The following is a 25,456-nucleotide window of genomic DNA, read 5'->3' as shown; positions in this document are numbered from 1 at the left end:
TAAAGAGTGTGCTTATAAGAACTTTGTCTTGACTGCATGTTTTTTTTTTTTTTTTACAAACTTCCTTAAACTAGTCCTGTTTTATTCAAGCAGAAGTTCAGCATCATGAGAATTATGCTTCTTTATCAGGATGCTCAGGCACCGATGACAACGTCATCTGGTTACCTGGCAACCTGGAGTTAATGACAAAATTTCTGGCAGTAACAGGAAGTCCCTGTGCAGCCGCTAAAATGTGCCACATGCAAGCATTGAAAAATCATAACAAACATTGTAGCATTTACTTCATTTGTAATAATCGACTTGATGTCTAAGCCCAATGTCAATAAGCAAATTTGTGTATCTTCATATTTCTGTGATCTTTTTTTTTTTTTCTCCTTTTTGTAGTGTAAGAATTTTAAAATCTGCTAGTTCAGAAAATCAAGACTTTTTCAAGAAGGTTTAAAATCAAACCCAAGGACATAATCAGTCGGTCGTAGCCAGATATCTGGAACAGGGGTTGTAGCTTATCAAATTTTATAAATAAGTAAAACTACCTGCACTGCCTCAGCTCATTGTGAAAAAAGAATTTCATTGTGTCATGTTACTGATCGTGGTGTCCTCTGTCGCTCGCTGTGCAGTGTGTCGCAGAGAAGATGAAAGGAAAAAAGAGGAGGGCTGACAACAATCTTTCTTTAAGTGCAATGAAAAATGTCAATGAAAAAAATATTTGGTGGATTTGAACAACAAAACAAAAACTAGTGTTGCATGTTAGCATTAGCACTTCAGCTAACTGTTCAGAGTCAAAACGTTGCTGAGAGAGACATATGTTCAGAAACATAAATCTGATTAGCAGAAAATTTCCTCGGGCCAAACACAGTTACGCTTAACAAATTAGGACAACCTACAGCAAACTGTGTCTTTCTAATGTTTGTCAGTATGTGGATAAGTAGTACGACTGATAAACTTTCCCCATGTCACACCAGTCACGTGTTCAACAACTGGATGCTACTTCTGGCGGAAAAGACGAAGAAGACAACAGGAAGTGGCAGGAGGATGAAGGTGCGGCTTGTTTTTTTTTATGACTTGAACAAACATATCCATGTGTGACTTTAATTGAATTTCTTGTTTAACGGAAACACAGCAATTGCAAAATTGTGTTTTTTCGCCACGAGCAGAACATCGACTAAGTTTTGCACACCTTTGTAACGGAAACGCAGCTAATGGATGAGATTAGTAGATGGCTACAAGAAGGATCTTACCAAAACTACTTTAACCAAACAGGGTTACACTAAGGCATTAGGAGGTAGATGGTTGTAACTTGGTCCTCAGCTGGAGAATGGTATATTTTTGTCCAATGACTAAAAGGATGTTATTTTTTGTTTGATTCAATCAATCAATCAATCAAATTTTATTTGTATAGCACATTTCAGCAGCAAGGCATTTCAAAGTGCTTTACATCATAACAAACACAAAGTCATGCAACATGGAATCAACAATCAAAACACGACATTAAGTCACGTTCCATCATTAATTTTGTAATTGATTACGTTTTAAATAGAATCCTAAACAGGTGGGTTTTTAGTTGAGATTTAGAGGCACTCAGTGTTTCAGCTGTTTTACAGTTTTCTGGAAGTTTGTTCCAAAGTTGTGGTGCATAGATGCTGAAAGCTGCTTCTCCTCGTTTGGTTCTGGTTCTGGGGATGCAGAGCAGAACCAGAACCAGAAGAACTGAGAGGTCTGGAAGGTTGATACAACAACAGCAGATCTTTAATGTATTGTGGAGCTAAGCCATTCAGTGATTTGTAAACTAACAGCAGTATTTTAAAGTCTATTCTTTGAGCTACAGGGAGCCAGTGGAGGGACTTTAAAACTGGTGTTATGTGATCTATCTTCCTGGTTTTAGTTAGAACGCGAGCAGCAGCGTTCTGGATCAGCTGCAGCTGTTTGATTGATTTGTTGGACAGACCTGTGAAGACGCTGTTGCAGTAATCAATACGACTGAAGATGAACGCATGGATAAGTTTCTCTAGACCTGGCTGAGACATTAGTCCCTTTAATCCTGATTGCGATTAATTAATTTTCCTTCCCAGAAATAAATGAAGAAGTGGATATTTAATAGGGTTGTCCTAATTTTTTAATGACTGTATCTGGGACAAGAAAATCCTGAATGGAACATCTCTAATGTTAATAATTTATTTATTTTTTTTTTAAAACAAAAAAACAAAAAGATGAAGCACACAAATTTCCCAAACACAATAGCCACTGAAACGCAGCAGCTCCCTCAGCCTGGAGGGCGGATGACAAAACTGTGAGGCCCAGTGTTGTGGGCCTCGCAGCGGAAGAGGCAGATGCAGCACTCAGCCGCCTCAAGGCATCAACGGGTAATCAAGCTTAACTAGGCCTCTTCATCAGCACCCTCTGAAGCTTTAAACTTATGACCGGCACACACACACAGACACACACACACACTTCCAGAAAAGTGCCAATCACTTCTCTTCCAGTTAAAACAGCAAAATGAACCGAGACGGAGGTTTCAAACCGAGTGTAAAAACTCACAACATGAGCAAAGAGAAATGTGTCTGCTTTTTTTTTTTTTGAAAACCACGTAAAATGCGATGGTAATATCTACGCCTTCTGTCTATAGTAACAGACTGAAATATATATATGCATCTTTAAAACATATGCTTTTTTTTTAAGACATGAAAAAACAGCAGGATCCAATAACCTTTGACAAAAGTACTTACATCCGAGGAAGAGTTTGGCACTCAGACTACTTGTTAGCACCTGACGCGAGACACGGCGAGTCCCTCCGCAAAGAGAAACAGGCAGCTGCTCCCTCTGTGGGCAGCTCTCTTTTTGTTATTCTTTGGCCCTCTGATGCTCTTATTTCCCATTTTCCGTTTCCTGATCATCCTTCACACACACACACGCCCACGCACACACACCCAGTAAAATGCTTTAGTTTTCTCTCTCTTCATCCATCTTTGCTTCACTTTAACCTCCTGAGCTATCTTATCCAACCATCAGTGCTCATGTTCGACTGCCTCTCTTGTTTTTCTTACTTATTTTTTTAACCATCCTCTCCTTAGCATTCTCCTACACAACACTGAAACGCTTGTTGCATATGTTTGGACGTCCATGTTGATGCGCCGCAACTTAAAACGTTTCCCCCATGATTGGTTATGATTGTTTATGATAGGCCGGCGCAAAGTAGGACACAAGTGCTGAAGAAAAATATTTAATTTCATAAAACTATTTACAACCCAAAATGTTTCAAAAAAAAAAAATATGCGTGACTCAGTTTCATTCGGATCCCCTGATTCAATCCCAGCTGTGATTCTGCTCGGTTGTGACATGTGGAGACATTTTTGCCCTTTTTTTTTTTTTCTTGGCAAAATATTTTAAGCTCAGTCTGATTGGATCTGTGAGCAGCAACTTTCCACGTCTTGCCAGAGACACTAAGTTGAATTTAGGTTAGGACTTTCACTAGGCAATTTGAGCAATTCAGTGTAACTCTTGCTTTATGTTCTTGGTAGTTGCCTCCAACGGACTTTCTTCCAGGATTCACCTTTATCTATCTATCTATCTATCTCCATCCATATTCTTATCAACTCTGACCAGCTTTCCTGTCACTGAACCCACAGCATGACTCTGCCGAGGCCAAGTCTCACTGTATGGTGTGTTCAGTGTGACGTTTCTGCATTTCTCCGTATTTATTGGGGGGGGAAAAAACACAAAAAACAACATGTATAGCGTTGCTTCTACTTTGCAACTACGTACTACTCTACATGTAAAAGTTGTGCAAGCATACATAGAGTAAAACGTAATTGTCAGTCAGTGGAAACCACCGTACTTGCACAGAAAAAAAAAAAGAAAACAGCATTAGCTCATCTTCTCCTGGTTAGATGACTGAATGTACGACTCCTTCGGACTCTTATGTAATTGTAAATCTGTGGAAACAGCAGAGGCTGCGTCCTCACAGACGCCGGCGGAGCAGTCTAGTGCCGAACCATAGGGACTAAAATAGTTTGTCATGTGTTCATTATCACTTTCCTCTTTCAAGTGCTCACCCCACATCCAGAAGCATTCAACACAAGAGGCCCGTCGAGCGGGTCCATGCGAGCACGCATGTGTGGGTGTGCGCGCGAGAAACGGATAGAGAGAGAGAGAGAAAGAGAGGGAGGAAGAACGACGGCTGCAAAAGGAGAAGAGGAGTATGATGTATGATGAGGATGAGGTTGTGGGATTGTGATAACTTCAAAGGTTATTATTATTATAACTGCAGGATGAAGCCATGCTCTGGCATCCCTCAAGCTTTGATCATTATGTAAAGCTGTTGTGCTCAGCGTTCGGGGCTGAATACATTACAGAGCGGTACAACAGGGAAGATGCGAGCAGGCAAACGCAGACCAACACATTGACTCAGCTCCTGAGCGTCTTCAGGTTGTTGCTGTTGTTCTATTTTTTCTTTTTTACAGTACACGCACCCAGTCGTTTCCTGAAGGACATGCAAAGAGCGCCCTTAAGCCCCTCCGTGGCGAGTCAGCAGGGCGAGAGCGACGGCAAACCGTGCACTTAAAGAGTCAAATCGACGCGTTTCGTCCCGAAGCCATTCATATCAGTTCGACATTGCTTGTTTTTTGGGGTTGTTTTTATATGGCACATAAACGAGTCATGTTTGTTGGCACTCTTCCAGGTCAATGAAGCAATGCTTCGTTCCTCTGGATGAAAAGACATTAAAAACGCTCCTTGCGTTAGATTACTGCGACACAGTAAACCAAAGAAAACGTGAAAATACAATTTACTGTTTTCCAAAGCTATGCTATAGTGAGATTTGCTTGCACTCCTCCAAACATCTTTGATTCTTGCTTCTGGCGTTAGAAGTGTTCAACTTTGCTTCCTCGAGTTTTCTGTCGTCCATTCGGCCTATTTGGAGGGAACAAGAAGGCTTCTGCGTAGTTTTGTATCAATGTGTGATCCATACGGAATGGGTCAGAGAGAACTCAGCGAGAAAATGATGGATGCCCGTGTCAAAACGTACAACAGCAATATTATCTCCGAGCAACTTCATCTTCCTTTAACCGCAGGATGCTGATGTTCAATCTCTGCAGAATCCTGTTGAACAACTTTGGAAAAATCTGAAAACAACGTTGTGTAGAAATTGGCGGCCTTCAATCCCAGGAAAACTCTGACTACCTCAAACTACCGGTTGGCAAATGTCGACATCTCAGAGCAAAGACCAGAGAGTGTGTGTGTTGGCGCCTCCACAAAACCGTGCATAACATATAGCATCTTTTTTTATTATTATTTTGTCCACGCCATGTTCATCCAATGATTGGTTGTTTTTTTTTTAAGTCTCTGGAAATACTTGAAATTTGCCAGTGTTGGATCCTTTCAGAGACGACGGTTGTTTTTGGTTTTTTTGTGGGACAAATTTGACTGACTGTTCAAATCTAATCACATGCTTTCCTTAATTAAAGACGCTCTGATCAGGCTTTTTCTGGTTAGTGCCACTTTCTGTTCTTCTAGGTGTGAAGGGAGAGCAGCGGTGCATCCCGTCAACAGACACGCATCACTGGATCACCTTAACGTAAACCGGACACATCCTGCTGACACAGAACAGATTGCTTACTGGAATTTTGCTATGGATCATTTTAATCACAAGTTGAAATAAAAAGCATTTCTGTTCATCATACATTGGGAGGTTTGGCTGGCAGAGGGTGAGGTTGTTTAATGGGGAATCATGGGAGAACCTGACTTCTGCAGTGTGAGTTTGCCCTTGACATGTTGATTCCAATTCATGTCTAAGGACGGCAACATTGACCAGAAACGATGCACTGTAGGCAATGCGATAAAGGTAGCTAGTTTAACTTCAACAGATTTGCAACATGAGCCCCCGCTGCGTGGTTTCCCCCAGAAAATTTGTTAAGCCCAGTGGTTGGGCGGTAGGGCAATCATACATCCAGCGGCCCGTCATGTTTTTGAGTTAAAAAATGTTCGAAGTTGACAGGAAATATTAAAATGTCACTTGATAATTATGTGTTATTAAACGATTGGAAGATTAATACCTGAATGCCAACTGTAAAGTCTTGAAAAATGCAAACATTTTCAATAGACTTAAAAAACAAAAAAAAGCAATGCTTAGCCTGGTGGGGGCTCAAGAAAAGCCTGGTAGCCTGCCAGGCTTAATGCACTGGGGGAAACCCTGTCCCCAATTATACATGATCTTATATGATTTGCTTATATATATATATATATATATATATATATATATATATATATATAAAGCAATAAAATAACTTCCTATTACTTGTTGATTCAGTTTTGACCCATTTAGTGAATGAGGGGTGCTAAAAATAAAAAATCCCCCTCATTAACAAAACAAAAATAAAATACACACAATGCAGAGAACACACGGTGAACACAATAATGTCCTTTGGAAGCAAAATTAGAAGCTTTCTTGCCAGTATCCCTGTTACTTTCCAGTCTTGTGGGTCAATTTTTGACTGAGAAAATAGAAAACAAGCACAATATAGTCAAAGATAATGAGCAATAGCTCATTATCTATTATTAATGTTATTTCCCATTTCTGGTTGACTAATTTGTGTGAGAATTTGGCTAATGTGTTCCACAATTGGGTCCCAGAAAAGCCACAAAAACAAAACACTTGAACTTTTTGAGCTTAAGGATGCCTAACAACAGCAATTTTGCAATAATTCACAGGTCTGTCATCTCCTGGTAAAGACCCTTACCTTAGAAAGACCCCTGACTGGAGGTCTGAGTTAGCCTCCTTTATATTTACATCACTGTCAGTGATCTCTCCGCTGTGTTTAGGGGCTCCTGACAGCCTGTTATTGTCTCCCCTATGATCAGTGCTGCTATTAGGGCAATTAGGCGCTTAGAGAGAGGAACCCCTGCTCAGAGTGCCAAGCCACCACTTTTAATTTTCGTCTACACATTCTTATCCGGGCTGAAGTTGAAAAAACAGGCCATCTGTTCCTGCTCCTACCTGGCCTGCATTAGCCACAGCACAGTCAAACCAAGGCTGTCTGCGAGATTTAGCACTAAAAGAAAAGAAAAAATAATCAAATGCCTTGCACAGTCATATCCACCTGCAGAGTGAATAAGGGTATTAGATGCTCTTATGCTCAAAATAATGCATATAGCAGCAAGGACAGACATACACATGAACAACAATAGGGGTTTTTTTGTTTGTTGTTTTTTTTACCTTCGACCTCCACTCGCACTGACAGCAATTCCTCTTGGTGTGTGAGCATTAGTGAGGTTGTTTTTTTTAAAAAGAGAGCGTCGAGGGAAGTGTTTGCACCGTGCATTTAGGTGTGCTATCCACCGGTTTCAACACCAAGGACAGCGGCCGACGCACGGAGCGCCTGGCCGCTATGATCACACACATGCGCTAGAAAGAAAAAAAAAAAGAAAGAAAGAAAATGACAGATTTATTTCTGCACGGACGCGTCGTAAGCAGCGACGCAAACCAGCCCTGTATGTATGACACTGCTGTTTTCAGCGTGGAGCGGAGGGTTAACCCAAACCCCGCGGCAACAAGAACCGGAGACACAAAACTAAACCATCATCGCACAAGAATTTCACCTCAGCAAAAGCTGCTTCTTCTTTTTTCTTTCTTTTAAATCCCTCCTGTGCAAGGAGATATTAGCAGCAGCAGCAGCAAGCAGGCAGACGTTCTTTTTTTTTTTTTTCTTTTTTTTTGATTTAACCGTAAACGCATCGTCAAAACGGCGTCTTTCCGACGTCCTGCGCACCTACCTGCTTGTGTTGGGGGTCGAAGAGCTCACATGTCCCGTCGGCTTGTATTTGGTCTGTTCCTGTGGATGCTATTAGAGGGATGAGCACCGTTATGTGTCTGCCAGCGCCATGTTATTATCTCTTTGGAGTGGAGGACTGTGCGGTCCTGTGCGCTACATCCGGGCTGCTGGGGAGAGCGAATGAGCGCAGAGCAGGGCGGAGAGCTGGCTGGGTATGTGGAGCACCTGTACTGTGCAGCACCACGGACACTTTCCACTCGTGGATACAGCACAACAACAAGGTTCACGTTGCACAAGGTTATTATAGTAAGAAAGTTTTTTTGTTTTTTTTTAAAGAAGAAAAGAAACAGGAATTGGATATCCCAAGTGTTTATTTTGTTTTAATTCCTTGAAAGTATATAGGTCAGGACTTACAGAAAATATCCTAAAATAATGGCTTTTTTTTTTTTTTTTGCCAAAATCACCATTTGGCAAGAAAGAGGTGATGTTTTTTTTTTCCTTATGAAAATCACTGCAAAATATTTAAAAAAAAATAAATAAATAAAATAAACAGAACACAAGAAATGAGTAGCTAAACACAAAGGAATGAACAAATATGGCAAGACCTAAACAGCACTAATGAACACAGAGATAGGAACCGAATCCAGAATAATGAAATGATTTTAAAAAAGCTCCAAGCCAAGTGAAGACAAATGCTCAAATCCACCAGTGGATCTTGGCTGTAACGAAATCAAAAGTGGTTTGTTTCCACTGGAAGTTGAGTGGGGCGTGAGAGTGTTGATGCTAAAAACAACTGCCTCCTGCATTTTTCGGGTTTCTACGGGGAAAAAAATGGTTCCGATCGGCATTTGCCACTTTCCTTTCACTTCAAGATAGTGACACTTTGTGCTGGCCGTGCATGTTTAAGTTATGTTTGTACTGTATGACTGGTATGAATGGTTTTCTAAAGCACAGGGGTCACACAGAAATGTGGGATTGCATCTTGTGTGATCTCTCCTTCAAGTGAATGGGAATGAGCTCCAGGTGAAATACACTTTGGGATCTTTTTGTGTTGCTGGTAGACGTTGAAAGTTATTGTCATGTTCTCTTAACCGGTAGACGAATTCAAATTCGAGTTTCTCTCCTAAACCTTTGGTGCGAACGCCACGGACTGATGCAACTTGGAAACGGACACCATCTTCCGTCCTCTTTTAGCCGCCTAAAAAAAAATCTCCTGGGAAATGCGAACCCCTGGTAGCGAAGGGAACACCCCTCTGGCTCAGGACTATTTACAGCTGAAGCCCAACTTATGATGGGTTTTCTTGACACCCACATCTATTTTTCACATTTGGGGAGGAGACTGTGCGTTTCAGAGAGGGATCGGTTTTGGCTGCAGCAGCAGTTTTAATCACGCTGAAACTACCAGCCTCGGCGTAATTTATTAGGATTGTTAGATGCGAGCAACCGAAAGTACAGCTTGGTTATAAGAGAAAGCAAAAAGGATGGAAAGTATTGCTTGTTGCTTAATCTGAAAAGTGTGGCATTCATTTGTACTTAAAAAAAAAAAAAAAAGCTGGATGTGATTTTCCTTTCTCTTCTCTTATTGTTTTCTGACGTACATGCAAAATGCTGTGTGGTGGAAAACCTTTCTTCAGCAGCGAAACGGAAACGTCTCAAAAGTTGACGGAAGGATCAAAATATGGGACGGTCCTGGAAGAAAACCTGTCGGAAGACTGCAGAGGACTTGAACTTGACGTGGAGGTTCACTTTAACCCAAACAGCATCCCAGAACCTGCAACCAGAGCAACAATCGAATGATTAAGATCAAACTGCATTTATATACTACAGCGGCATTTAAATCCACAATTAAATCCAGTTGACGACGAATGACCAAACCTGGAAGCTGATGTTCACACGTGCTCCAACACACCTCCCATACAATCCCAATAAAACATATGGTAGTTTTGTGGCTGCAAGCTAAGAAAAATAAAGAAAACAAAAGAAGATTTAAGGAGCAAAAAGCCTGGCACAGAAGAGCTCTGAACTGAGATCAAACAAAGCAAAAGCTCCAGGTTCCTTTAAAGCTTTGTGAAGGGCGATGAAAGGAGAAACGGCTTCCACAGACAGAGGTGGTAGCAAAACTGCTAGAATGGTTTGGGAAGTGGCATTAAGTGAAAACACGTTTTTTCACTCATTGTGATCTTGGTGAATTATATATACGTGTCAATGTTTGCCTTGTAGATGTCAGCCGTGCAGAAGAAACAGAACATTTCATTGTGCCAACAGTAAGAGTGTTCAGCTCCCTCAGGGGAAATTTTACTGTCTCCATCTAGTGGCGGACTGCGGAGGTGCATGGCTCTTAACAAATTTACTATGCTGGTGGTTGTGGGTGAAACGTCAACAAAAGCTCATGTGTGGAGAACAACAGTGTTGTAATTTGTGATAGTAATCTGCCTCCAGAAACACACACGCACACTCACAAACACACGTAAACACGCAAGTTTCTACAACGACGACAACAAGAAGAACGAAAGACAGAAACACACGTCGCTGTCCCCATGGCAACTGTGGCACTATTTTGTATCTCCCTCGCGTTTACTATCTCTTACACGCACGCTCCCTCTGATTTCATCTTGCAGTCAGTCTTTGAGCGCACAAAAGCAAAAAAATAAATAAAAAAACGACAACAAATCACAAACGCCAGTCACAGCGGGGATTTCCTGTCTGCACTTCACTCATTCAGTTATTGTGCGTTTTAGGAAGAGAGACGCGATGAGGAGATAGGATAGAGGGCGTCAGGGTGCGGAGGAGTTTGGGGCTTACGGGTTTTTTTCTGGAACGAGGCCCAGAGCTTATCGGAGGCTAAAGCCTCCGTCGTCACTTTGGAGAGCCCTTCTCCTGCCAGAGAGCCGTCTTCTGCCTCACAGCAGCGTGCCTCGCGGTTCCCTCCTTTTCCTCCCATTGGCTGAAGCGACAAAAGAACATCTCCTGCGAGTGACATCACTACTCTCGGCCTCTCGCCGACAGGCACATGTCAGGACCACATGGCAAACATGCACCGGAGTGGAGCATGGTAATTTGCTCTCAAGTTGAAACTGAGCTATATTTGTTTTGTGTGTGTGTGTGTGTGTGTGTGTGTGTGTGTGTGTCCAGCTCAGCTATTCATCAAATTAGTCGTGCAGCTGAGGCCAAATTGAGTTCTTAGATGGGTCGAGGATGTTGGTGTCGTCGGTTCGGTGCTCTATGGAGGGCACATGCTGCCGACAATATGCATGAGAAGAAAGGAACATTCTGGACGATGTTGGCCAGCAAAGTGTGTAAAACGTTTGACACATTTTGCAACACGTCTTGAGAACGTCAGTTGTAATTTCTTGAGGCAAATCGACACAGAGAGAAGCAAATATTTGTGTTTTTTTTTGATTGGTTAAAAATCTGAAAGGTTTGGTGTCTGTATCTGGAGTCACTGAGGGAAACACTTTGGAAACAACTTTTTAGCGGAGTGACCGCTTAAGGTTTGGTACATCTTCACCATGATTCGCTCACCTGAGGACTGTTTTTCACATCTCATGCTAAATCAGCTAACAGAGCTAGCCCCAACCCTCTTCCTCCAATTTAACTATCCTGCCTTGAACCATTTTGCAAAAAAAAAATCCTTCACTTCCACCTTGTAATTATGCAGCACTCTGTCGGTCTTTCACATAAAATCCCACTAAAATCAAGTACATTTCCTTGTTGCAACGTGACAAAATTTCAGAACTAATGAATACTCGTTCAGGGAACTATAAATTTCCATTCGCCACAACAGGCAAATCAATGTAAAAGTGCATTACTCTCATTGCTTAGCAAGCGGCCATTGTCGCAGCACTAAGTTTCAGTTGTTGACAAGAAGCCAGAAGGCTTTTAGACTCAGAGATTACGGCCATCAGTGACAGAAAATGGTTGCGGTAAACATAACGTAAAGCCAGCTGAAGCAAAAACAAAAAATAAAAACCACGTAAAACCAGCAGCAAGACCCGCTGGCTGCTGGATTACGTCATTCTCCGAGCATTTGCAGTTTCAGACATTTTTCAGCTCAGATGACAGGTAATCTAATAACGAGGTGATGCGAAGCACATTAAACTGTGTGGATCCATGTGTGTTGTTATGATGCCGTTGCCACGGGGACTTATTGGATAATCGCAGGAAAAAAATTTACCTGCTCGAGTTTGACTCTGCAATCGCTCACGTTTATGAAGAGCAGAGCGGCGCTGCGTGGCGGAGAGAGGGTGGGAGTGGGGGATAATATTGAGTATTTAAGCAGAAGTGGGAGTTTTACCAGAAGGGAAACTATGAAATGAATGTGGAGGTGAAACAGGAGGTAGTGTGTGACCCTTTCAGCCATCAGTGTGTGTGTGTGTGTGTGTGTGTCTATCTTCGGTAATTGCGTTACTCTTCGAGCGTTTCACAGTCCCATGACTGCTCAATGGAGAAACGGACCACCGTCAGCATGAAAAAAACAATCCATTGTTCTGTTTTCAGTCTTGGTTTGGTGAAAGAAAGAGAAACTTTCTGGAAGAACAGTTCAATTTCGCCACGTTTATATGATTCACACCAGGGCATAAAAAGCTGCACAGATTCTACTTGCCTGCTTTTTTTTCCCCTTCTTCTTTCTGCGCGTACATCTTTCATTTATGTTACGCTTGTGTACAATGTGACAACTGTTAGGCTGTAAAACTTGTGCAGGATAACAGGGAAGGTGTGCTTGTACTCACAGCATGCTGTTGTAGTCTGACAGTTGGATGATGGGGTGAGGAGGAGTCTGCTGCTGTGAGAGTCGGGGGCTATAAAAGGCCTTTTCTTTGGCCACAGCCAAACACCCTGCACCACATCAGATCCTGCAGCCTGCTCCCGTCTGGACCTGAGGACCAAACCCAAACGAAGGTAACCGTCGCTCTGACCTGGTTCTGTTGCAGATTTCCTACAGGTCTGGGAGATGACTTTAAATCTGTTGTATTTAAATTCTCCAGCAAAACGGACATTTTATCAGTGTGTCAGTCTTAAATGAGCTGTATATGTAGAGAAGTATTTTTATTTTGATATGCTGCCAGGGAAGAAAGGTTCAACTAATGGAAAGCAGCGGCGACATAAATCTAAGCAACTAAGATCATTACAGTGAGAGCGAAAATGAAACGCAGAGTAAAAACTGCTAAAACAAAGCATATGAATGGCAAAAATACCAAACTTAAGAGACAAACTTAACAAATATAGCACAGTTGAAACCAAATATTTACATGCAATGCATCAAAAGACACATAACCATGCCTTTTTTTCCTCCTACAGACAAAGCTCTTCCTGTTTAGGTCAGGTAATATTACCAATTTCTATTTCATAAATAACAAAATATTGAGGCAGAGATTTTTTTTTGTTATCACGTAACAACCAGAAAAAAAAATTTGACATTTATTTTTCCATATACTTCACTGACTTCTTCGAGTCAAATAAAAAATAAAAAAAATATATATATATATATTTTTTTCTTTTTGTGAGAGCTTACAAAAGCTAAAATAAATAAACTGAACCCAGTCTTATCCTGACAGGCAGCATGGATGCAAGTAGTACATCAAACTCTCAGATCCCCACACTGGTAAGAATGACATGTTTTATTTTTTTGCTTGTTTTTTTTTCATATTTCCCCCTGTGAATAAATGCTTAATTGTTTGCTTATGTTTGCATCTCCAAGTAGGTTTCCTCCATCTTCTCCACTCTGTCTCTTCCGCGTATCTCCCTGCTGGCTCCTGACCCTCCTCTCTCTCCGTCTTCCCCCTCTCCTCCGTCTCAGCATGCCGACGCTCTGTGTGGCAGCTGCCCGCCCTCTGGTTCTGCTCCGCAGTCCGGCGGCCTCTGGCCCACTCTGCCGCCGTCCGGAGCCGGGTTCCCCGCGTGGCCCGGGCAGCCCACCCAGCCCGTCCCATGCTGGACCGGCCAACCAAACACCGCCTGCTGGCCCGCTCCCCAACCGGCTCCGGTTTCGGTTCCCGCACCGACTCAAGTTATAACGCCACCAGCACCGACTGCAACGTTGGTCCCAGCGCCAGTTCAGGTTCCGACTTCCGCAGTCCAGCAGCCCTGTCAGCCATGTTGGCCTGCCACGCAGTACCAGCCGTCCCAGCAGCCGGCTCCGATTCAAACCCAGGTGCCTGCTCCAGCTCCGGCAGCCGCCACCATCCACCCGGGCTTACCCGGCTGGCCTGCTCACCCTGGCTGGCCTTATAACCCGGGACAGTCAGGATGGCCCGGACAGAATCCATCTATGATGCCGCCCCACTGGCTTCCCCCTACATCTGGACCTATGGTCAGTGAATACAAGGCATCCAGGGAACATCTGCACCGCAGTTGTATTGCTGTGCTATCATGATGCTTTCCTATGCTTCTCTCTCACCGTGCAGAGTGTGCCGTACAACTTAAACCTGGCTCGAGGAGTATATGACAAAATGATGATGACAATCCTGGGTTATGTCAAACCCAATGCCAAAATGTGAGCCTTTATCTGATAATTAGTGCCTTGTGGAAGTGTTCACAGCTCATTTTATCATGTTACGAACACATTTCAATGTATTTTTGTTGGGATTTTATGTGGTGGACCAACACAGCCACCCAAACACAGAATGTACATTCAACTTAAACCTGTATGGATGACCACAGATGTAAATCTAATGGCTATTTCAGGCTGACCGCTTCTTCGTTTGGCCCAGAGAAATATGCTGAAAATCGATCTGGTGCCACCAATTTTTAAACGAAATCTCATCACGTTAATCATTTTTCACACACGTTTAACCACATCTATATTTGCACTCTTTAAAATCCAAACTTGGCACCATTCGTAGGAAAGGTAGTGTTAAAAAAATCCCGCATGCCTGCAACATGACGGTGCCACCACCGTATTTCTCAGAGGAGGATCGTATGAAATCCCAACTTTTTACCAAAGTAGTCTCATGTGACCAGAGCACCTTCCTCTGCACATTTGTTTCGTCCCCTACATGAGTTACGACAAACTGTAAACTAGGGTTCTCGTGGCTTTCTTTCAAAAACGGCTTTCTTCTTACGGCTTTAACGATCCTCCTGTCTTTCAACAGTTCCACTACCAATTTATATAATGTTGAAGGCATTTATTCCACTGGATTTTATTTAGGGAACCGAACCAGAATCGCATACACTTTTCATCTGCGCCTCTGGATTAGTACGTGTTGGTCTACTTCATTAAATCCCAAACGTAAAACAAAAAAGGGTGCGTGGCTGACATGACATTAGACGACATGCATGATTTTTTGTGCGACGTCTAAATGTAAATGTAGGGAATGAATATGAGCGGCCTGGTTCCCCCCCCTTTAGGTTCACAGTCAACTTCCTGAGAGGCAACGACATTGCCTTTCACATCAACCCACGCTTTAACGAGGGGGGCAAGCAGGTGGTCGTCCGGAACCACAAATTGGGGGATCGCTGGGGCCCGGAGGAGAGGGACCTTAAGGGACCCTTCCCTTTCGCTCCTGGGAGCCCGTTTGAGGTGAGAAAATTAAAGTCAGGGGATTTAAGCGGCAATAGATCTTTTTTTTCACTCCTCTAAAAGGGTTTGTTTGTGAAGCTATACCAAACTGTTGCTGCTTACGTAAAACAAAACATAGCAATCTAACTCAACGATACACTTCTGATCTCTTAACTGCCAGCAGAATGTGCAAGAGTTTATCTTTTAAAGTTGCAATAGGCTATCAATGCTGAACAGCCTGTAACTCACTCCAGGTTACGTTTTTATGGTTAACGTCAGGCTAACGTTTGGAAAAGGTTGGAAGGTCGTTTGTGCAGCCGGATCCTAGATAAGAGTGCTGCTTTTCTGCAGGGAGGCTCCTGGAGGTCAGTGGGGCTCTCCTGTAACGCAAAACGTGAATATTAATCGCATGTAACAACCAGGAGCCGTCTGACCTGAAGACGCCGTGTCTGTCTGTAGCGTTGGGAGACGACGGAGCACACGGAAGCAGCGGCTCGGGTGTCTTTAGGTGCTTTGCTTTCACCGAGCTCACGAAAAAAACCGCGGCTCTGTTGCTTTGTTTTCCTCCCCCAGATGAAGATCCTGTGCACTCCCGAGACGTTCAGGGTGGCGGTGAACAACATCCCGCTGTTCGAGTTCCGCCACCGCATCCGAGAGCTGAACCAGATCGACCGGATCAACATCCTGAACGACGTCGTCCTCACCTACGTCAACGTGGAGACGCTTCCTTAGGGAACCCGCGGCAGATTTCTTTTTTTTTTATATACTTTTTACTCAGAAATAAAGCACGGATTGTCAGCTAAGTTTCAGAAATGTGCTTAAATCTAAAAAATTTTTTGCAGTTTTCTGAAACAACTGACTAAATAAATTGGTGAACAACTTGGATTGTTTTCAGAATGAGCTTTAACTGCTGGGACCAAAAAAATCTAATAGCGTTGCCTGTGTTTTCTTCTGGGGGGGCGGCATGAACTAATAGTAGTATTGCTTTTTAAATGATTTACCATCATATGAATACCCAGGTCTTTTTCCAGGTTTTATGACGCAAGTAATACAAACTTGATTGTGTTTTTTTTTTTTTTTTTTTTTTTTTTTTTTACAGATAACAATCCTGGACCAACACTAGCTAAAATAAAATCTAGCTAACCATAAAAAATGCAAATAAAAGTTGAAATGACGTCGTCGGGTAACTAAAAAAAACTAGTGTTTTTTTCTGAATATTAGTTGCAAAATCAAGAGGAAAGCATCAAAATCTGCATGTCCATGCAATGTTTACTTTGCAAAATATTTTATGATTTTTTTTTTATAATACTTGAATGATGATTATGTACATTTGTGTTACATATACCTGCAGTAAGTGCAAATTACTGCCTTTGTAATGGATTTAACCATTTATTGCATCTTTATTTTTCAGTTTGAAGAGGTTGTTCTAATTGTTTACATTACTTTGTTTATTACATAAAACGCCACTAACTAATTTGGTAAAGTGAACCTTAAATAAAAGTTTGAGCAGGAAATCGTTCAGCTTTCAGTTTATTTAAAGAGAACAAGCTCTTTCAGAAAAATACAAAATCTCAGAGCATTAAAAAAACTAAACAAAAGTATAACCAGAATTTAGACGAATAAAAGTAGATATTAAACACTAATGAGACTACACATATTTAAGTAATATTAAAAATCCTGTTGGCACAAAAATATATAAAATTGACGCAAACGTCACTTGCTCTATTGTCAGTAGATGAGGTATTTCTGCCAAACAAAACTTGTTTGTTTTTTTCCTGAAAAGAAAAATCAAGCAGAAACATTTACAGTACCGTAAATTACAGTGACATCTTGATAAACTAATTTTCTTTCAGTTTATCCCAATAACCTTTTTCAAATATGGCATTCTCCATGACGCTTTAAAGATTTAAATGTTTCATATTTGCCCTCGGTAAAAATCAAACCATCTGTCATTAAGTCAACAGTTACAGTATCAATTTATCACACTAAAGACAAATTAGGGTTGAATAAAAAGCAAGGCACTTTTACGAAAGAAAACTAAATACTATTTCAGTGCTTAATATTCAGCCGTCGTTCTACCAGCTCCTCTAAACACGACGAGGGGCAACGAGTCCCACTGTTTGCATGAAGTGTTTACATTTTTTGTGCAAGTGTGCAAAGAGAAAAAGGTGCTGTTCACGTTCTGTTGCTCCTGCATGCGTCGGTCTCGTCACGTCTCTGCGCAGCTACTGAAAACACCGACGCCGTCCGTTCAGGTCTTGGTGTCCAGCCTCCTCTCCACAGATTTCAGCAGCAGCTCGGCGTACTGCTCCAGCAGAGCCAGGGCCTTGTCTCCGTCGCTGTTTAACACAGGGGCCCCCTGGGACCCCGAGGAGCCGAGGGGCAACAAGTCCAGCTCGGCCTTGACCCTGAACAGGGCCTCGGACAGGAGGCCCCTCATCTCCTGGTGGTCTGAGCGCTGCGGTTGGTTGCTTTTCAGTAACTGTGTCAGGAACACACATTAAACCAGTCAGTCAGATGGAATATTCTTTACATCTTCTGTTTTTTGTTTAGTTTTTTTTAGATTATAGATGGAACACCAAGAGTGTGTTCATCAATTCAGATTAAAAACATCTTGAATAAAAACTCAGTGTGGTAGAATAATTTGACTTATTACATCTTGCAGCAATGTGGCAGAATAATAAAAGCAGCGTCTTTTTTAAGTGTGAAAATGGTTTGTAAAATGTCTAAGATTCAGGTAACAGAGACCCCTCAAAGCACAATTTTATATAGTCAAAATGAGAAAAAGATTACAATATTTAAAATAAAAAAAAAACAAGGCATAGCCAGAAATATGCAAATAAAAAAAGTTATTTTTAAAAAAATAAAGTTGCAGGCAAGCTCCAAGTGAATTCTCTGGGGAAACAGATAATAAATCTGACAGTAATATTTTTAAATATATAGAAATCAGCTGAGATGTGTTTGCAAAAATCTGATCCGAGACAATAAAATTAGGCAGCTTGAAGACCTCAAGTGAGTTTTTTTTTTTAAAGCAACCTCCCTGTACTGTAGTGTGTTCAATACAGGAAGTGAGCACAAAAGCTTTTTTCATTCAAAGATGCAAATAAAAATCAGGTAGAAAATATCAGATAAATTCAACTTTGTTTCTTTAAGAAAACAAGCCTTCTCTGAGGTTTTCACTCGCGGTTTCATTTCTTTTGTTTGTTTGGTTTCTTTCGCTCAATTTCGCTGACCGTCTTTCTCACTCCAAGCCCACTTACCGCAGTGTACAAAACGACGGCTTCCCTCAGACTCTGTCGAAGATCGGCGACGGCTTGCCTGCACGTCTCTAAGGTGACGGAGTGATCTGCAGCGAGGAGATGGAGAGAATGACTTTCAAGTTTTGCCACAGCGTGCTGCGAGTCAGAGCGAGCGCGCACGCAGACACAGGACAGCGCCTGCACAGAGGCCCACTCTGCCACTGAGGAAAGCAGAAAAAACAGAGAGCCTGCAGAGCACTAAAGAGGGAAGTGGCTGTGTGAACGGTGGAAAGAGTGAGAACAATTGATTTTTCACCCAATATCCTCCAGAAGGATACGGTTATCACTGATAGCGCAGCAGATAATTAAATATTTCAGCAAGATGGGTCACGTGTGGATACAAGAACGTAAGGTGTCATGGACGCTCCCAAAAGAAAAAGAAAAATGTGACCTGCTGAAAAATTCAAGATGGCGTACATTTTCAAGATGGCGGCCATGATCGTCGAGGAAAATGTATTTTTCTAATTTTGCCAGTGTGTCACAGATGAATGTTTTTGTGGTGAAATAATTAATATTTGGACCCATAAAAGTAATATTTGCTGACAATCTTTTGATTTCTCAAGATGCCCACTACTGTTGACGTGGAAAATACTTTTTTGCACTAAAATCGCTAATTCGATCAATGTGTTTGGTGTCACATCATACATATCTCTGAACCATAGAAACCACATACATTCTTTCTCTGGTGGCCATTTTTCAAAATGGAAGCCATGCTTGTAATGGAGAATATATGTCTGCACTTAAATCGACAGTAGTAGGTCCATTTTTGCTAAACTGCAAAAACAATTAGCAGAAAAAATGTAGCAGAAGCTAACGCTAACCACTAGGACAACTGTGGGCGACTGTTGTGAAACTCTTAACAATCCTCAGTTTAAGTTTTGACATCTGATTTTACAACATATTATTACTTTACAGTTGTATGAACAGGATGACCCAAGTCGAAAACATGACGTGACATAAAGTTCATCCATGTCGTGAAAATGGGAAACATTTTATGGCAGTAATTGGTTCGAAAGGCTCAAAGATGGAGGTCATCCTGAAATTCAAGTTGCTAATGAAAATATGAAAAACATGAGGGGAGAACATGCACATTTTTATACTTGTATCCACACTTAAAATATTTCTTACAGTATTATGCAGCACTAGTGGTGGCACTTAGAGTTCTGAAACTAAACACAAACGTATTTCTCTTGCTTAAATGTTTCACCTCAACAAAGAGGAGGCATGAAATGTCTCCTCTTTTTTTCTGATATAAACGAGGTCCGTGTCCAATCATCAGAGCCATCAGTGAGAAATAAAGGACGAAACAGAGGGCACAAACAGACTGCAGTGATGACGAAAATCTGAAATCTGAGAGCAAACCTGGCCGTGGGCTCGATGTGCGGTCTTCTCCCGACACCAGAGGGCGCTCTTTAGCCACCTGACCTCCCTCAATACTGGGAACAAATGTTAAAAATGTATGTTACTTACAGATGGGGTGTTGATCTTACATGGAAATTAGGATATCGAAAAACAAAAAGGGAGCTTTTCTCACATGGTGTCACTTTACAGCCACAAACCTCTTTTTATTGGGATTTTATGTGACAGACCTTCAGAAAGTAGGGCACAACTGTGAAATGATACATAGTTTTCAAAATTTTGTATCATAGGGTCGATGTGTTCATCACCCTGAACACATCAACCCCACTGTTGGGCATGGTGGACGGATTTTTTTTTTTTTCTCGCAGGGAATTGATGGGAAGATCGAAACAAGGCGGTCCTGTTCAAACCAAAACTACTCAACACTTCTTGGATTTCTGAAACCACAAATATTTTTTTTCTTGAGTGTCACAATTATAAACTAGTCTCCTTTGTGTATGCCTCACATGAAATCCAAGAAAAACATGTGGAAGTTTACACTTGTAATGTGACAAAACGTGTAAAAGCGAAAGAGGCGTAAATATGTATGCTTCTCTAAAATTCAGTTTAACTTTACCTCTGAGGAAATGCATCTCTGCTCTGCCTCACTGGCAGCGAACTTGGTAACGAAGGATCCAAACATAAGGAGAGTTGTCTGCATCGCCCTGAAACCAGGAGAGATACAGACATATTATGAGACATTCAGCTCCTCCTGTGTGTGTGTGTGTGTGTGTGTGTGTGTGTGTGTAGTTTCAACAGTGTGTGCCTCTCTTGTCTAACCTTGTGTTTTATCTGGAACATCACAGCGAACATCTACGGTTGAAGCGGAAGCCCTGAGCCCAGACGCGGAGCAGCGTGGGGTCGGCTTGGCGTCCAGGCACAGGCTGCGCCGCGGGCTCAGAGGCTGCTTCGGGAGCGGGATCCGCGAGGCCGCGGCGTTCTGGGTCGGACGCCCGGTTGCCTGATGACCCAGAGAGGAGCTTTTGGAGAACGCGCTGGGTGATATGGACGACTCAGACGAGACCGAGGACGGGAAACAGAGGCGTGGCTCCGCCTCCGGCTCGTCGGGTGACCTCCTGTTTTCGGGGAAGCGCGGGGAGCGGGGCGGCGACTGGCAAGGCTGGACACCGTCTCTTGGAGAGGTGGAGCGGCTGCGTTTGGCGTTGGAGCTGGCTGTGGGGTTCATGTAGGAGTGGCAAGGCTTTAGTTTGGGACTCTCCCATGGCGGGGGGGACGGCGGGGTGTGTGGTGACCCGGAGGACGGGGACGAGAAGTAAAAGGAAGGCTTGGAGGTGGAAGTAGTCAAAGGCAGCTGCTGAGGTCTCTTCTGCTGCTCCCTTTGGACACTAGGGGGCACCAGGGAGTGAGACACTAGAAAAGGAGGAATGGAAAGATAAAATTCATTCTTCTAAAAAAAAAAATTTATTTTACATGCTGGTGGAGGTGATTTAAATTTTGTATGTTGATTCATTTAGTACATTTTTTTTTCAATGAAGACTAATGTGTAAAAAGTAAGACATAAAAGAAATATGTTTAGACTTGTGCCCACCTCCTTTTTACGGAAGAGGATTAGGGCCACCGGAAAAATAAATAAATAAATTATGAGATTAAAGTCAGAATTTTTTTGATTTTTTTTTCGGTGGCCCTAATCCCCTTCCGTACCTTTTCAAACTGGGTAATCAAAACATTAATACGATGACATCTGAACAAATTCAGCTTAAAGATGAAGAAATCCATACTAAAAAAATGCAACCTGGAGGAAACAGTAAGTCTCAATGCAAAGCTACAGCGAGAAATTTAAGGAACAGGATCAAATAAGAAAAACATACAGTCTGAAGATAAGTTCTGTGCAGAACGGGACTTCTGGAAAGCAGCTGGTATGTCCAGCATGGAGGAGGTGGTCGATGTCGGGTTGGACTTCCTCCACTCCGGGGACCAGGACGTCTTCTTCTTCAGCGGCCGTAGCTTAGGAGGAGAACTTCTCTCCGGAGGCCTGCAGGGACGACAAACGGCAGCTCTGAGTAAAACATTTCAAAATAAGCATGCTAAAAACTCCACATTTGATTCTATAGTTTTAAATGACCGAGAGAAAAGGGTACGTCTTTCTGTCACAGTTTGAAGGATTTCTATGAGGACCAAAAGGTCTGGGTTTTTCTCATTACCTCTCAGTTCTGACAGCCGTCCTGTCCTCCGTCTTTCTCCTCTCGTCCATCATGGGCCGAACCTTCGACACTGGAGGCTTGGCGGATTTCTGTCCTTCTTCCGACTCAGTCATTCCGGCCAGTGGAGCTACTGGTCTACACAGAGGGCAAATATTTATTTTCCTTATGCACATTTTGGAAGCAAGGCTGACTATATCATGCTGAGGGATATGAAGTAACATTAAGGTCACTGCATGTTAATTATTGAAATTTAGAGCTTCTAGGGATGACAATAATATTCTCTTGCAGTTTCTGACATAGCAGACGCCCAGGGCGGCAACAAGTACCGGGATAAAAAAGATAAAGGAAAGTTGCCTCTTGAACAGCTGCCGTGCTTTTATTCATGGCAGCTGATAATAGACAGACAGTTTTAAGTCACCCCCAAATTAAAATAACTTCCTGCATTATGACTGATTATGGGACAGCAGACGGAGCTCCATTAGAGTCGGGTCTGCTACGGATGATTTGATACGTTCCGATATTTGTCATGTTGCAAATATCGGAACATGACAAACATTCCAATATTTGTCATGTGTTTGTATTGCAGTGAATTTGTGTTTGTATTTCACAGCTGTTTGAAATACAAACTGCAGTGTATTTTTGTTTTTGTTTTTTACACAAAGTAGTGCAATATTGTAAAATGGAAGTGAAATTTTAATGTTTTTTTGTTTTTTTTTTTACAAATAACAGAGAACACTAGGGATGAAACATAATAAAACTCAGCAAATTTAAGCTTTAAATAGGGTTAGATTATAAAATATTACCCTTTTTTAGAATATTTAATGAAACATTCATGAACATGTAATTTATTTTCTGACAAAAAAGAACTAACATTGCATATCACTCTGAACAAATAATCCCCAGAATGAAGCACGGTGGTGGCAGCATCATGCTGAGGGTAAATTCAATTCTGGCTGAATTGAATTTTTCCTTCCCACACTTTCTGGAATATTATTTATAAACAAAAATGTTTTTTAAAAAATGGAAACATATATATATATTTATTCCACTTCACAAATATTCACTTTTATGTAATCTGTCACAGAAAATTGAAAAACAACCCATAAAAGTTGGTTCTTTTACTGTAATAAAACACAACACTGCTTCTCTTACTCAACACTCTGATTTCCTTTTCTATATTAAACTAGTAAACCAGTTTTTTGTTGTTTATTCTTCTGTTTCAGTTCGCTTCCATGTAAAGACAATCATCAAACTGACAGCTAGCTGGATCAGGAGGGTACGCAGACGGTTTAACAGAGCAGCCTGTCAGCATCCACAGGGGTTTATAATTATAGTCGAGGGTCGGCGCCGGCCCGAGGTGGTCAGCACTACCTGTTATTATGTCCTTTGGCCAGGAAGCGTGAAGACATGCTGAGCCCCAGGACTTTGCTCTGCTCGGCTGCAGAAAGGAGTTAAAAAAAAAAAACAGAAACAGAAAGTGGAAGTGAGATCAGGAGAGGAATCAATAATGTCTGTCTGAGCTCGACTGTGGGGTCATTGAAAGCAACACGGAGGCATTCTGAGGCACAAAAGCCCCGAGGCCGAGCCTGAACTGGGATTTTATGTTCGATATCTGGAACTGTTTGAGATGTGAGAACAAAAACATCTCGGTTTATATCAGGATTACTTTTCTTACGGGGGGGAAAAAAATAAATCTTTGAATCCACCTTTTTCTGATAAATGAGTGTTAAAGCCGAGTCGTGGCTAATTCGGCAACATCTGTTCAGTCCCACCTGAGCTGCAGCTTTCGGCCAGCGCCTCAAAGTTCTGCCGCAGGAAGTCCTCCTCACCGGGCTCTTGGGAGTCGTTCACCGTCCTCAGAGCTTCGTCCATGCTCGTTACCAACGCGGTCTTCCTCGCAGCCCGCTCTTCCTCCTCGTCAGAGCTGCACCGACTCAGAGATTCCACATCTGCTGGAAATGAAAGCAAAACCAGGATCGGACTGAGAGCGAAGCACAAAGGAGATGGTGGGGGGGACAAACGTTGCTGCGTGCATCGCCTTCAGTATTTGGGTAAAAGAGTTTTTATATTTCTACAACCTTTCCATATTGTGCCACGTAGGACAAGAAGTCTTGATGCGTTTTATTTGAATGGTGTAAAATTGAACAACACACAAAAGCAGAGTTATAAACGGGTTCATTTCAATGGTTTACCTCCATCCATCCATCAACTCTTCCTGTAAGAGTAAAGAAAATCAACCCCACAGCATGACGCTGCCATCACCAGGGCGATGTGGATTGTTCTTTTTGAACAGAGTTTTTGCATGTAGGCCAAAAAGTAAGTACAATTCTTATTTACCTGGCACCTTTCGAGATACAAATCACAAAAGTGCGTCGACAAACAAAACAACAAAGAGACGAAGCAAATCTAAGCAAAAATAAACGTCCCGACTGGAACAACTTGTTCCGGATTTTTACGGTGCTCCCCGCATAACTTTTGGCAAACCGCGGACGTGATTTACGGCTGTCCTCTCGCCACTTTTCCTCTAGAGTTACGGCGTCCTTCCACTTCCTAATAACGCTCATTAATTGCATCGGACCTCAGTAAAATACACTGAATAACTGTCGCTGCTCGCAACAAACTCAAGGAGTGTGTTCAGCTCCCTGCTGATGTCTGTGCGCAACGCTACTGTTGAACAGTTTGTCTTTTATTGTTACTAATTGGAAATAGTAAATAGTACACTAAACAAAGTTTTTAACTAACTTTTTAGCTAAAAATTTTAATTTTTGTTCATTTTAAACATTTTGTTCATTTTTTAATTAACCAACTCAGTTGCACATTCATTTAGACTGGAGTCTACTATTTTCTATATTACTACATAGTATATTTATGCTGAGATTTTGCCCTTAAAGAACAGTATTTATACTCTTATTTCTGTCTTTATATGTAGTCTGTATTCTATCTTCGTGTCAATCTATTTGCCGTGATTGCCTGTCACTTAGCTGCAGAAATGTTCCCGTTGTGGGACAAGACAGAACATTTCTACTCTGTTCTGTAGTTTGTGTTTGCGATGTCAGAAACTGCAGAACCGCCTCGTTAGTTTCTCACCGTCCGGGACGCGATCCGGGCTGGACTCCTTGCTGTCGTAGCCGAGCGAGCAGGCGCTGTCTGGGCTGCGGCTGTCCTGGCTCTCTGCGCGGGTCCTCTGCCTCGGCGGGCTGCGGGGCCGCTCCGTCACCACGTAATCGTCGCTGCAGGGCGAGAGAAACGGTCAAACTCCTAAAAAAAAATTTTTTTTAAAAAAAAAAAGAAAATGCCGTTCCCTTGGGTGAGCCAGTGTGGAGGAGTTGATGAGTT

The 25,456-nt window shown here is 42.2% G+C and overlaps 3 protein-coding genes and 1 long non-coding RNA gene across 14 annotated transcripts in view; 1 reads left to right on the top strand and 3 right to left on the bottom strand.

Annotated features, from left to right (window-relative positions):
• Positions 1-8,035, bottom strand: part of pak5 (p21 protein (Cdc42/Rac)-activated kinase 5) — a 70,992-nt gene extending 62,957 nt beyond the window's left edge. The window contains exon 1 of the mRNA XM_028039766.1: positions 7,765-8,035. The gene's annotated coding sequence lies outside the window, so the exon portion shown is untranslated. The remainder of the gene's footprint in view (positions 1-7,764) is intronic.
• A 265-nt stretch (positions 8,036-8,300) lies between these two features.
• LOC114158369 (uncharacterized) lies at positions 8,301-10,695 on the bottom strand. Of its 2 annotated transcripts, none has more exons than XR_003598402.1 (2): positions 10,566-10,695; positions 8,301-9,534 (listed from the first exon to the last, which is right to left on the bottom strand). It is a non-coding gene; the product is annotated as an uncharacterized LOC114158369 (long non-coding RNA). The 2 variants fall into 2 exon arrangements; XR_003598403.1 differs by having other exon boundaries at positions 8,301-9,719; positions 10,566-10,689.
• Positions 10,696-12,427: 1,732 nt separating this feature from the next.
• LOC114158366 (galectin-3) lies at positions 12,428-16,178 on the top strand. Of its 8 annotated transcripts, XM_028039771.1 has the most exons (8): positions 12,428-12,662; positions 13,062-13,086; positions 13,319-13,365; positions 13,465-14,073; positions 14,168-14,256; positions 15,111-15,282; positions 15,541-15,626; positions 15,835-15,976. In XM_028039771.1, exons 3-8 carry the CDS (start codon positions 13,324-13,326, stop codon positions 15,836-15,838), a joined length of 1,002 nt encoding a protein of 333 aa, XP_027895572.1. In that variant the 5' UTR covers positions 12,428-12,662; positions 13,062-13,086; positions 13,319-13,323; the 3' UTR covers positions 15,839-15,976. The 8 variants fall into 8 exon arrangements, with proteins under 8 accessions (XP_027895572.1, XP_027895577.1, XP_027895570.1 ...); XM_028039776.1 differs by lacking the exon at positions 15,835-15,976 and having other exon boundaries at positions 15,516-15,626; XM_028039769.1 differs by lacking the exon at positions 15,541-15,626 and having other exon boundaries at positions 12,513-12,662; positions 13,062-13,081; positions 15,835-16,178.
• The window catches only part of LOC114158364 (mitogen-activated protein kinase-binding protein 1-like), a 25,749-nt gene continuing 16,386 nt past the window's right edge, over positions 16,094-25,456 (bottom strand). For 2 of the 3 annotated variants that reach the window (XM_028039760.1, XM_028039763.1), the window contains exons 24-33: positions 25,208-25,350; positions 23,893-24,072; positions 23,492-23,558; positions 22,121-22,255; positions 21,788-21,951; positions 20,739-21,329; positions 20,536-20,623; positions 19,923-19,996; positions 18,522-18,607; positions 16,094-17,743 (exon numbers count right to left, since the gene is read on the bottom strand). In XM_028039760.1, the coding sequence (XP_027895561.1) occupies positions 17,513-17,743; positions 18,522-18,607; positions 19,923-19,996; positions 20,536-20,623; positions 20,739-21,329; positions 21,788-21,951; positions 22,121-22,255; positions 23,492-23,558; positions 23,893-24,072; positions 25,208-25,350 (1,759 nt within the window). In that variant the 3' untranslated portion in view covers positions 16,094-17,512. The remainder of the gene's footprint in view (positions 17,744-18,521; positions 18,608-19,922; positions 19,997-20,535; positions 20,624-20,738; positions 21,330-21,787; positions 21,952-22,120; positions 22,256-23,491; positions 23,559-23,892; positions 24,073-25,207; positions 25,351-25,456) is intronic. The other variant, XM_028039761.1, reaches the window with a different exon arrangement.

The sequence above is a fragment of the Xiphophorus couchianus genome, chromosome 15, assembly GCF_001444195.1.
Source record: "Xiphophorus couchianus chromosome 15, X_couchianus-1.0, whole genome shotgun sequence".
NCBI lineage: Eukaryota > Metazoa > Chordata > Actinopteri > Cyprinodontiformes > Poeciliidae > Xiphophorus > Xiphophorus couchianus.
The sequence above is the reverse complement of the archived record's forward strand: the minus strand, read 5'-3'. Positions and strand labels throughout refer to the sequence as shown.

Coding starts and splice junctions, on each gene's coding strand:
- LOC114158366 (XM_028039769.1), top strand. CDS start 13,324: ATGGATGCAAGTAGTACATCAAACTCTCAGATCCCCACACTG. Junction 13,366..13,464: donor ACTCTCAGATCCCCACACTG/GTAAGAATGACA, acceptor ATCTCCAAGTAG/GTTTCCTCCATCTTCTCCAC. Junction 14,074..14,167: donor CCCCTACATCTGGACCTATG/GTCAGTGAATAC, acceptor CTCACCGTGCAG/AGTGTGCCGTACAACTTAAA.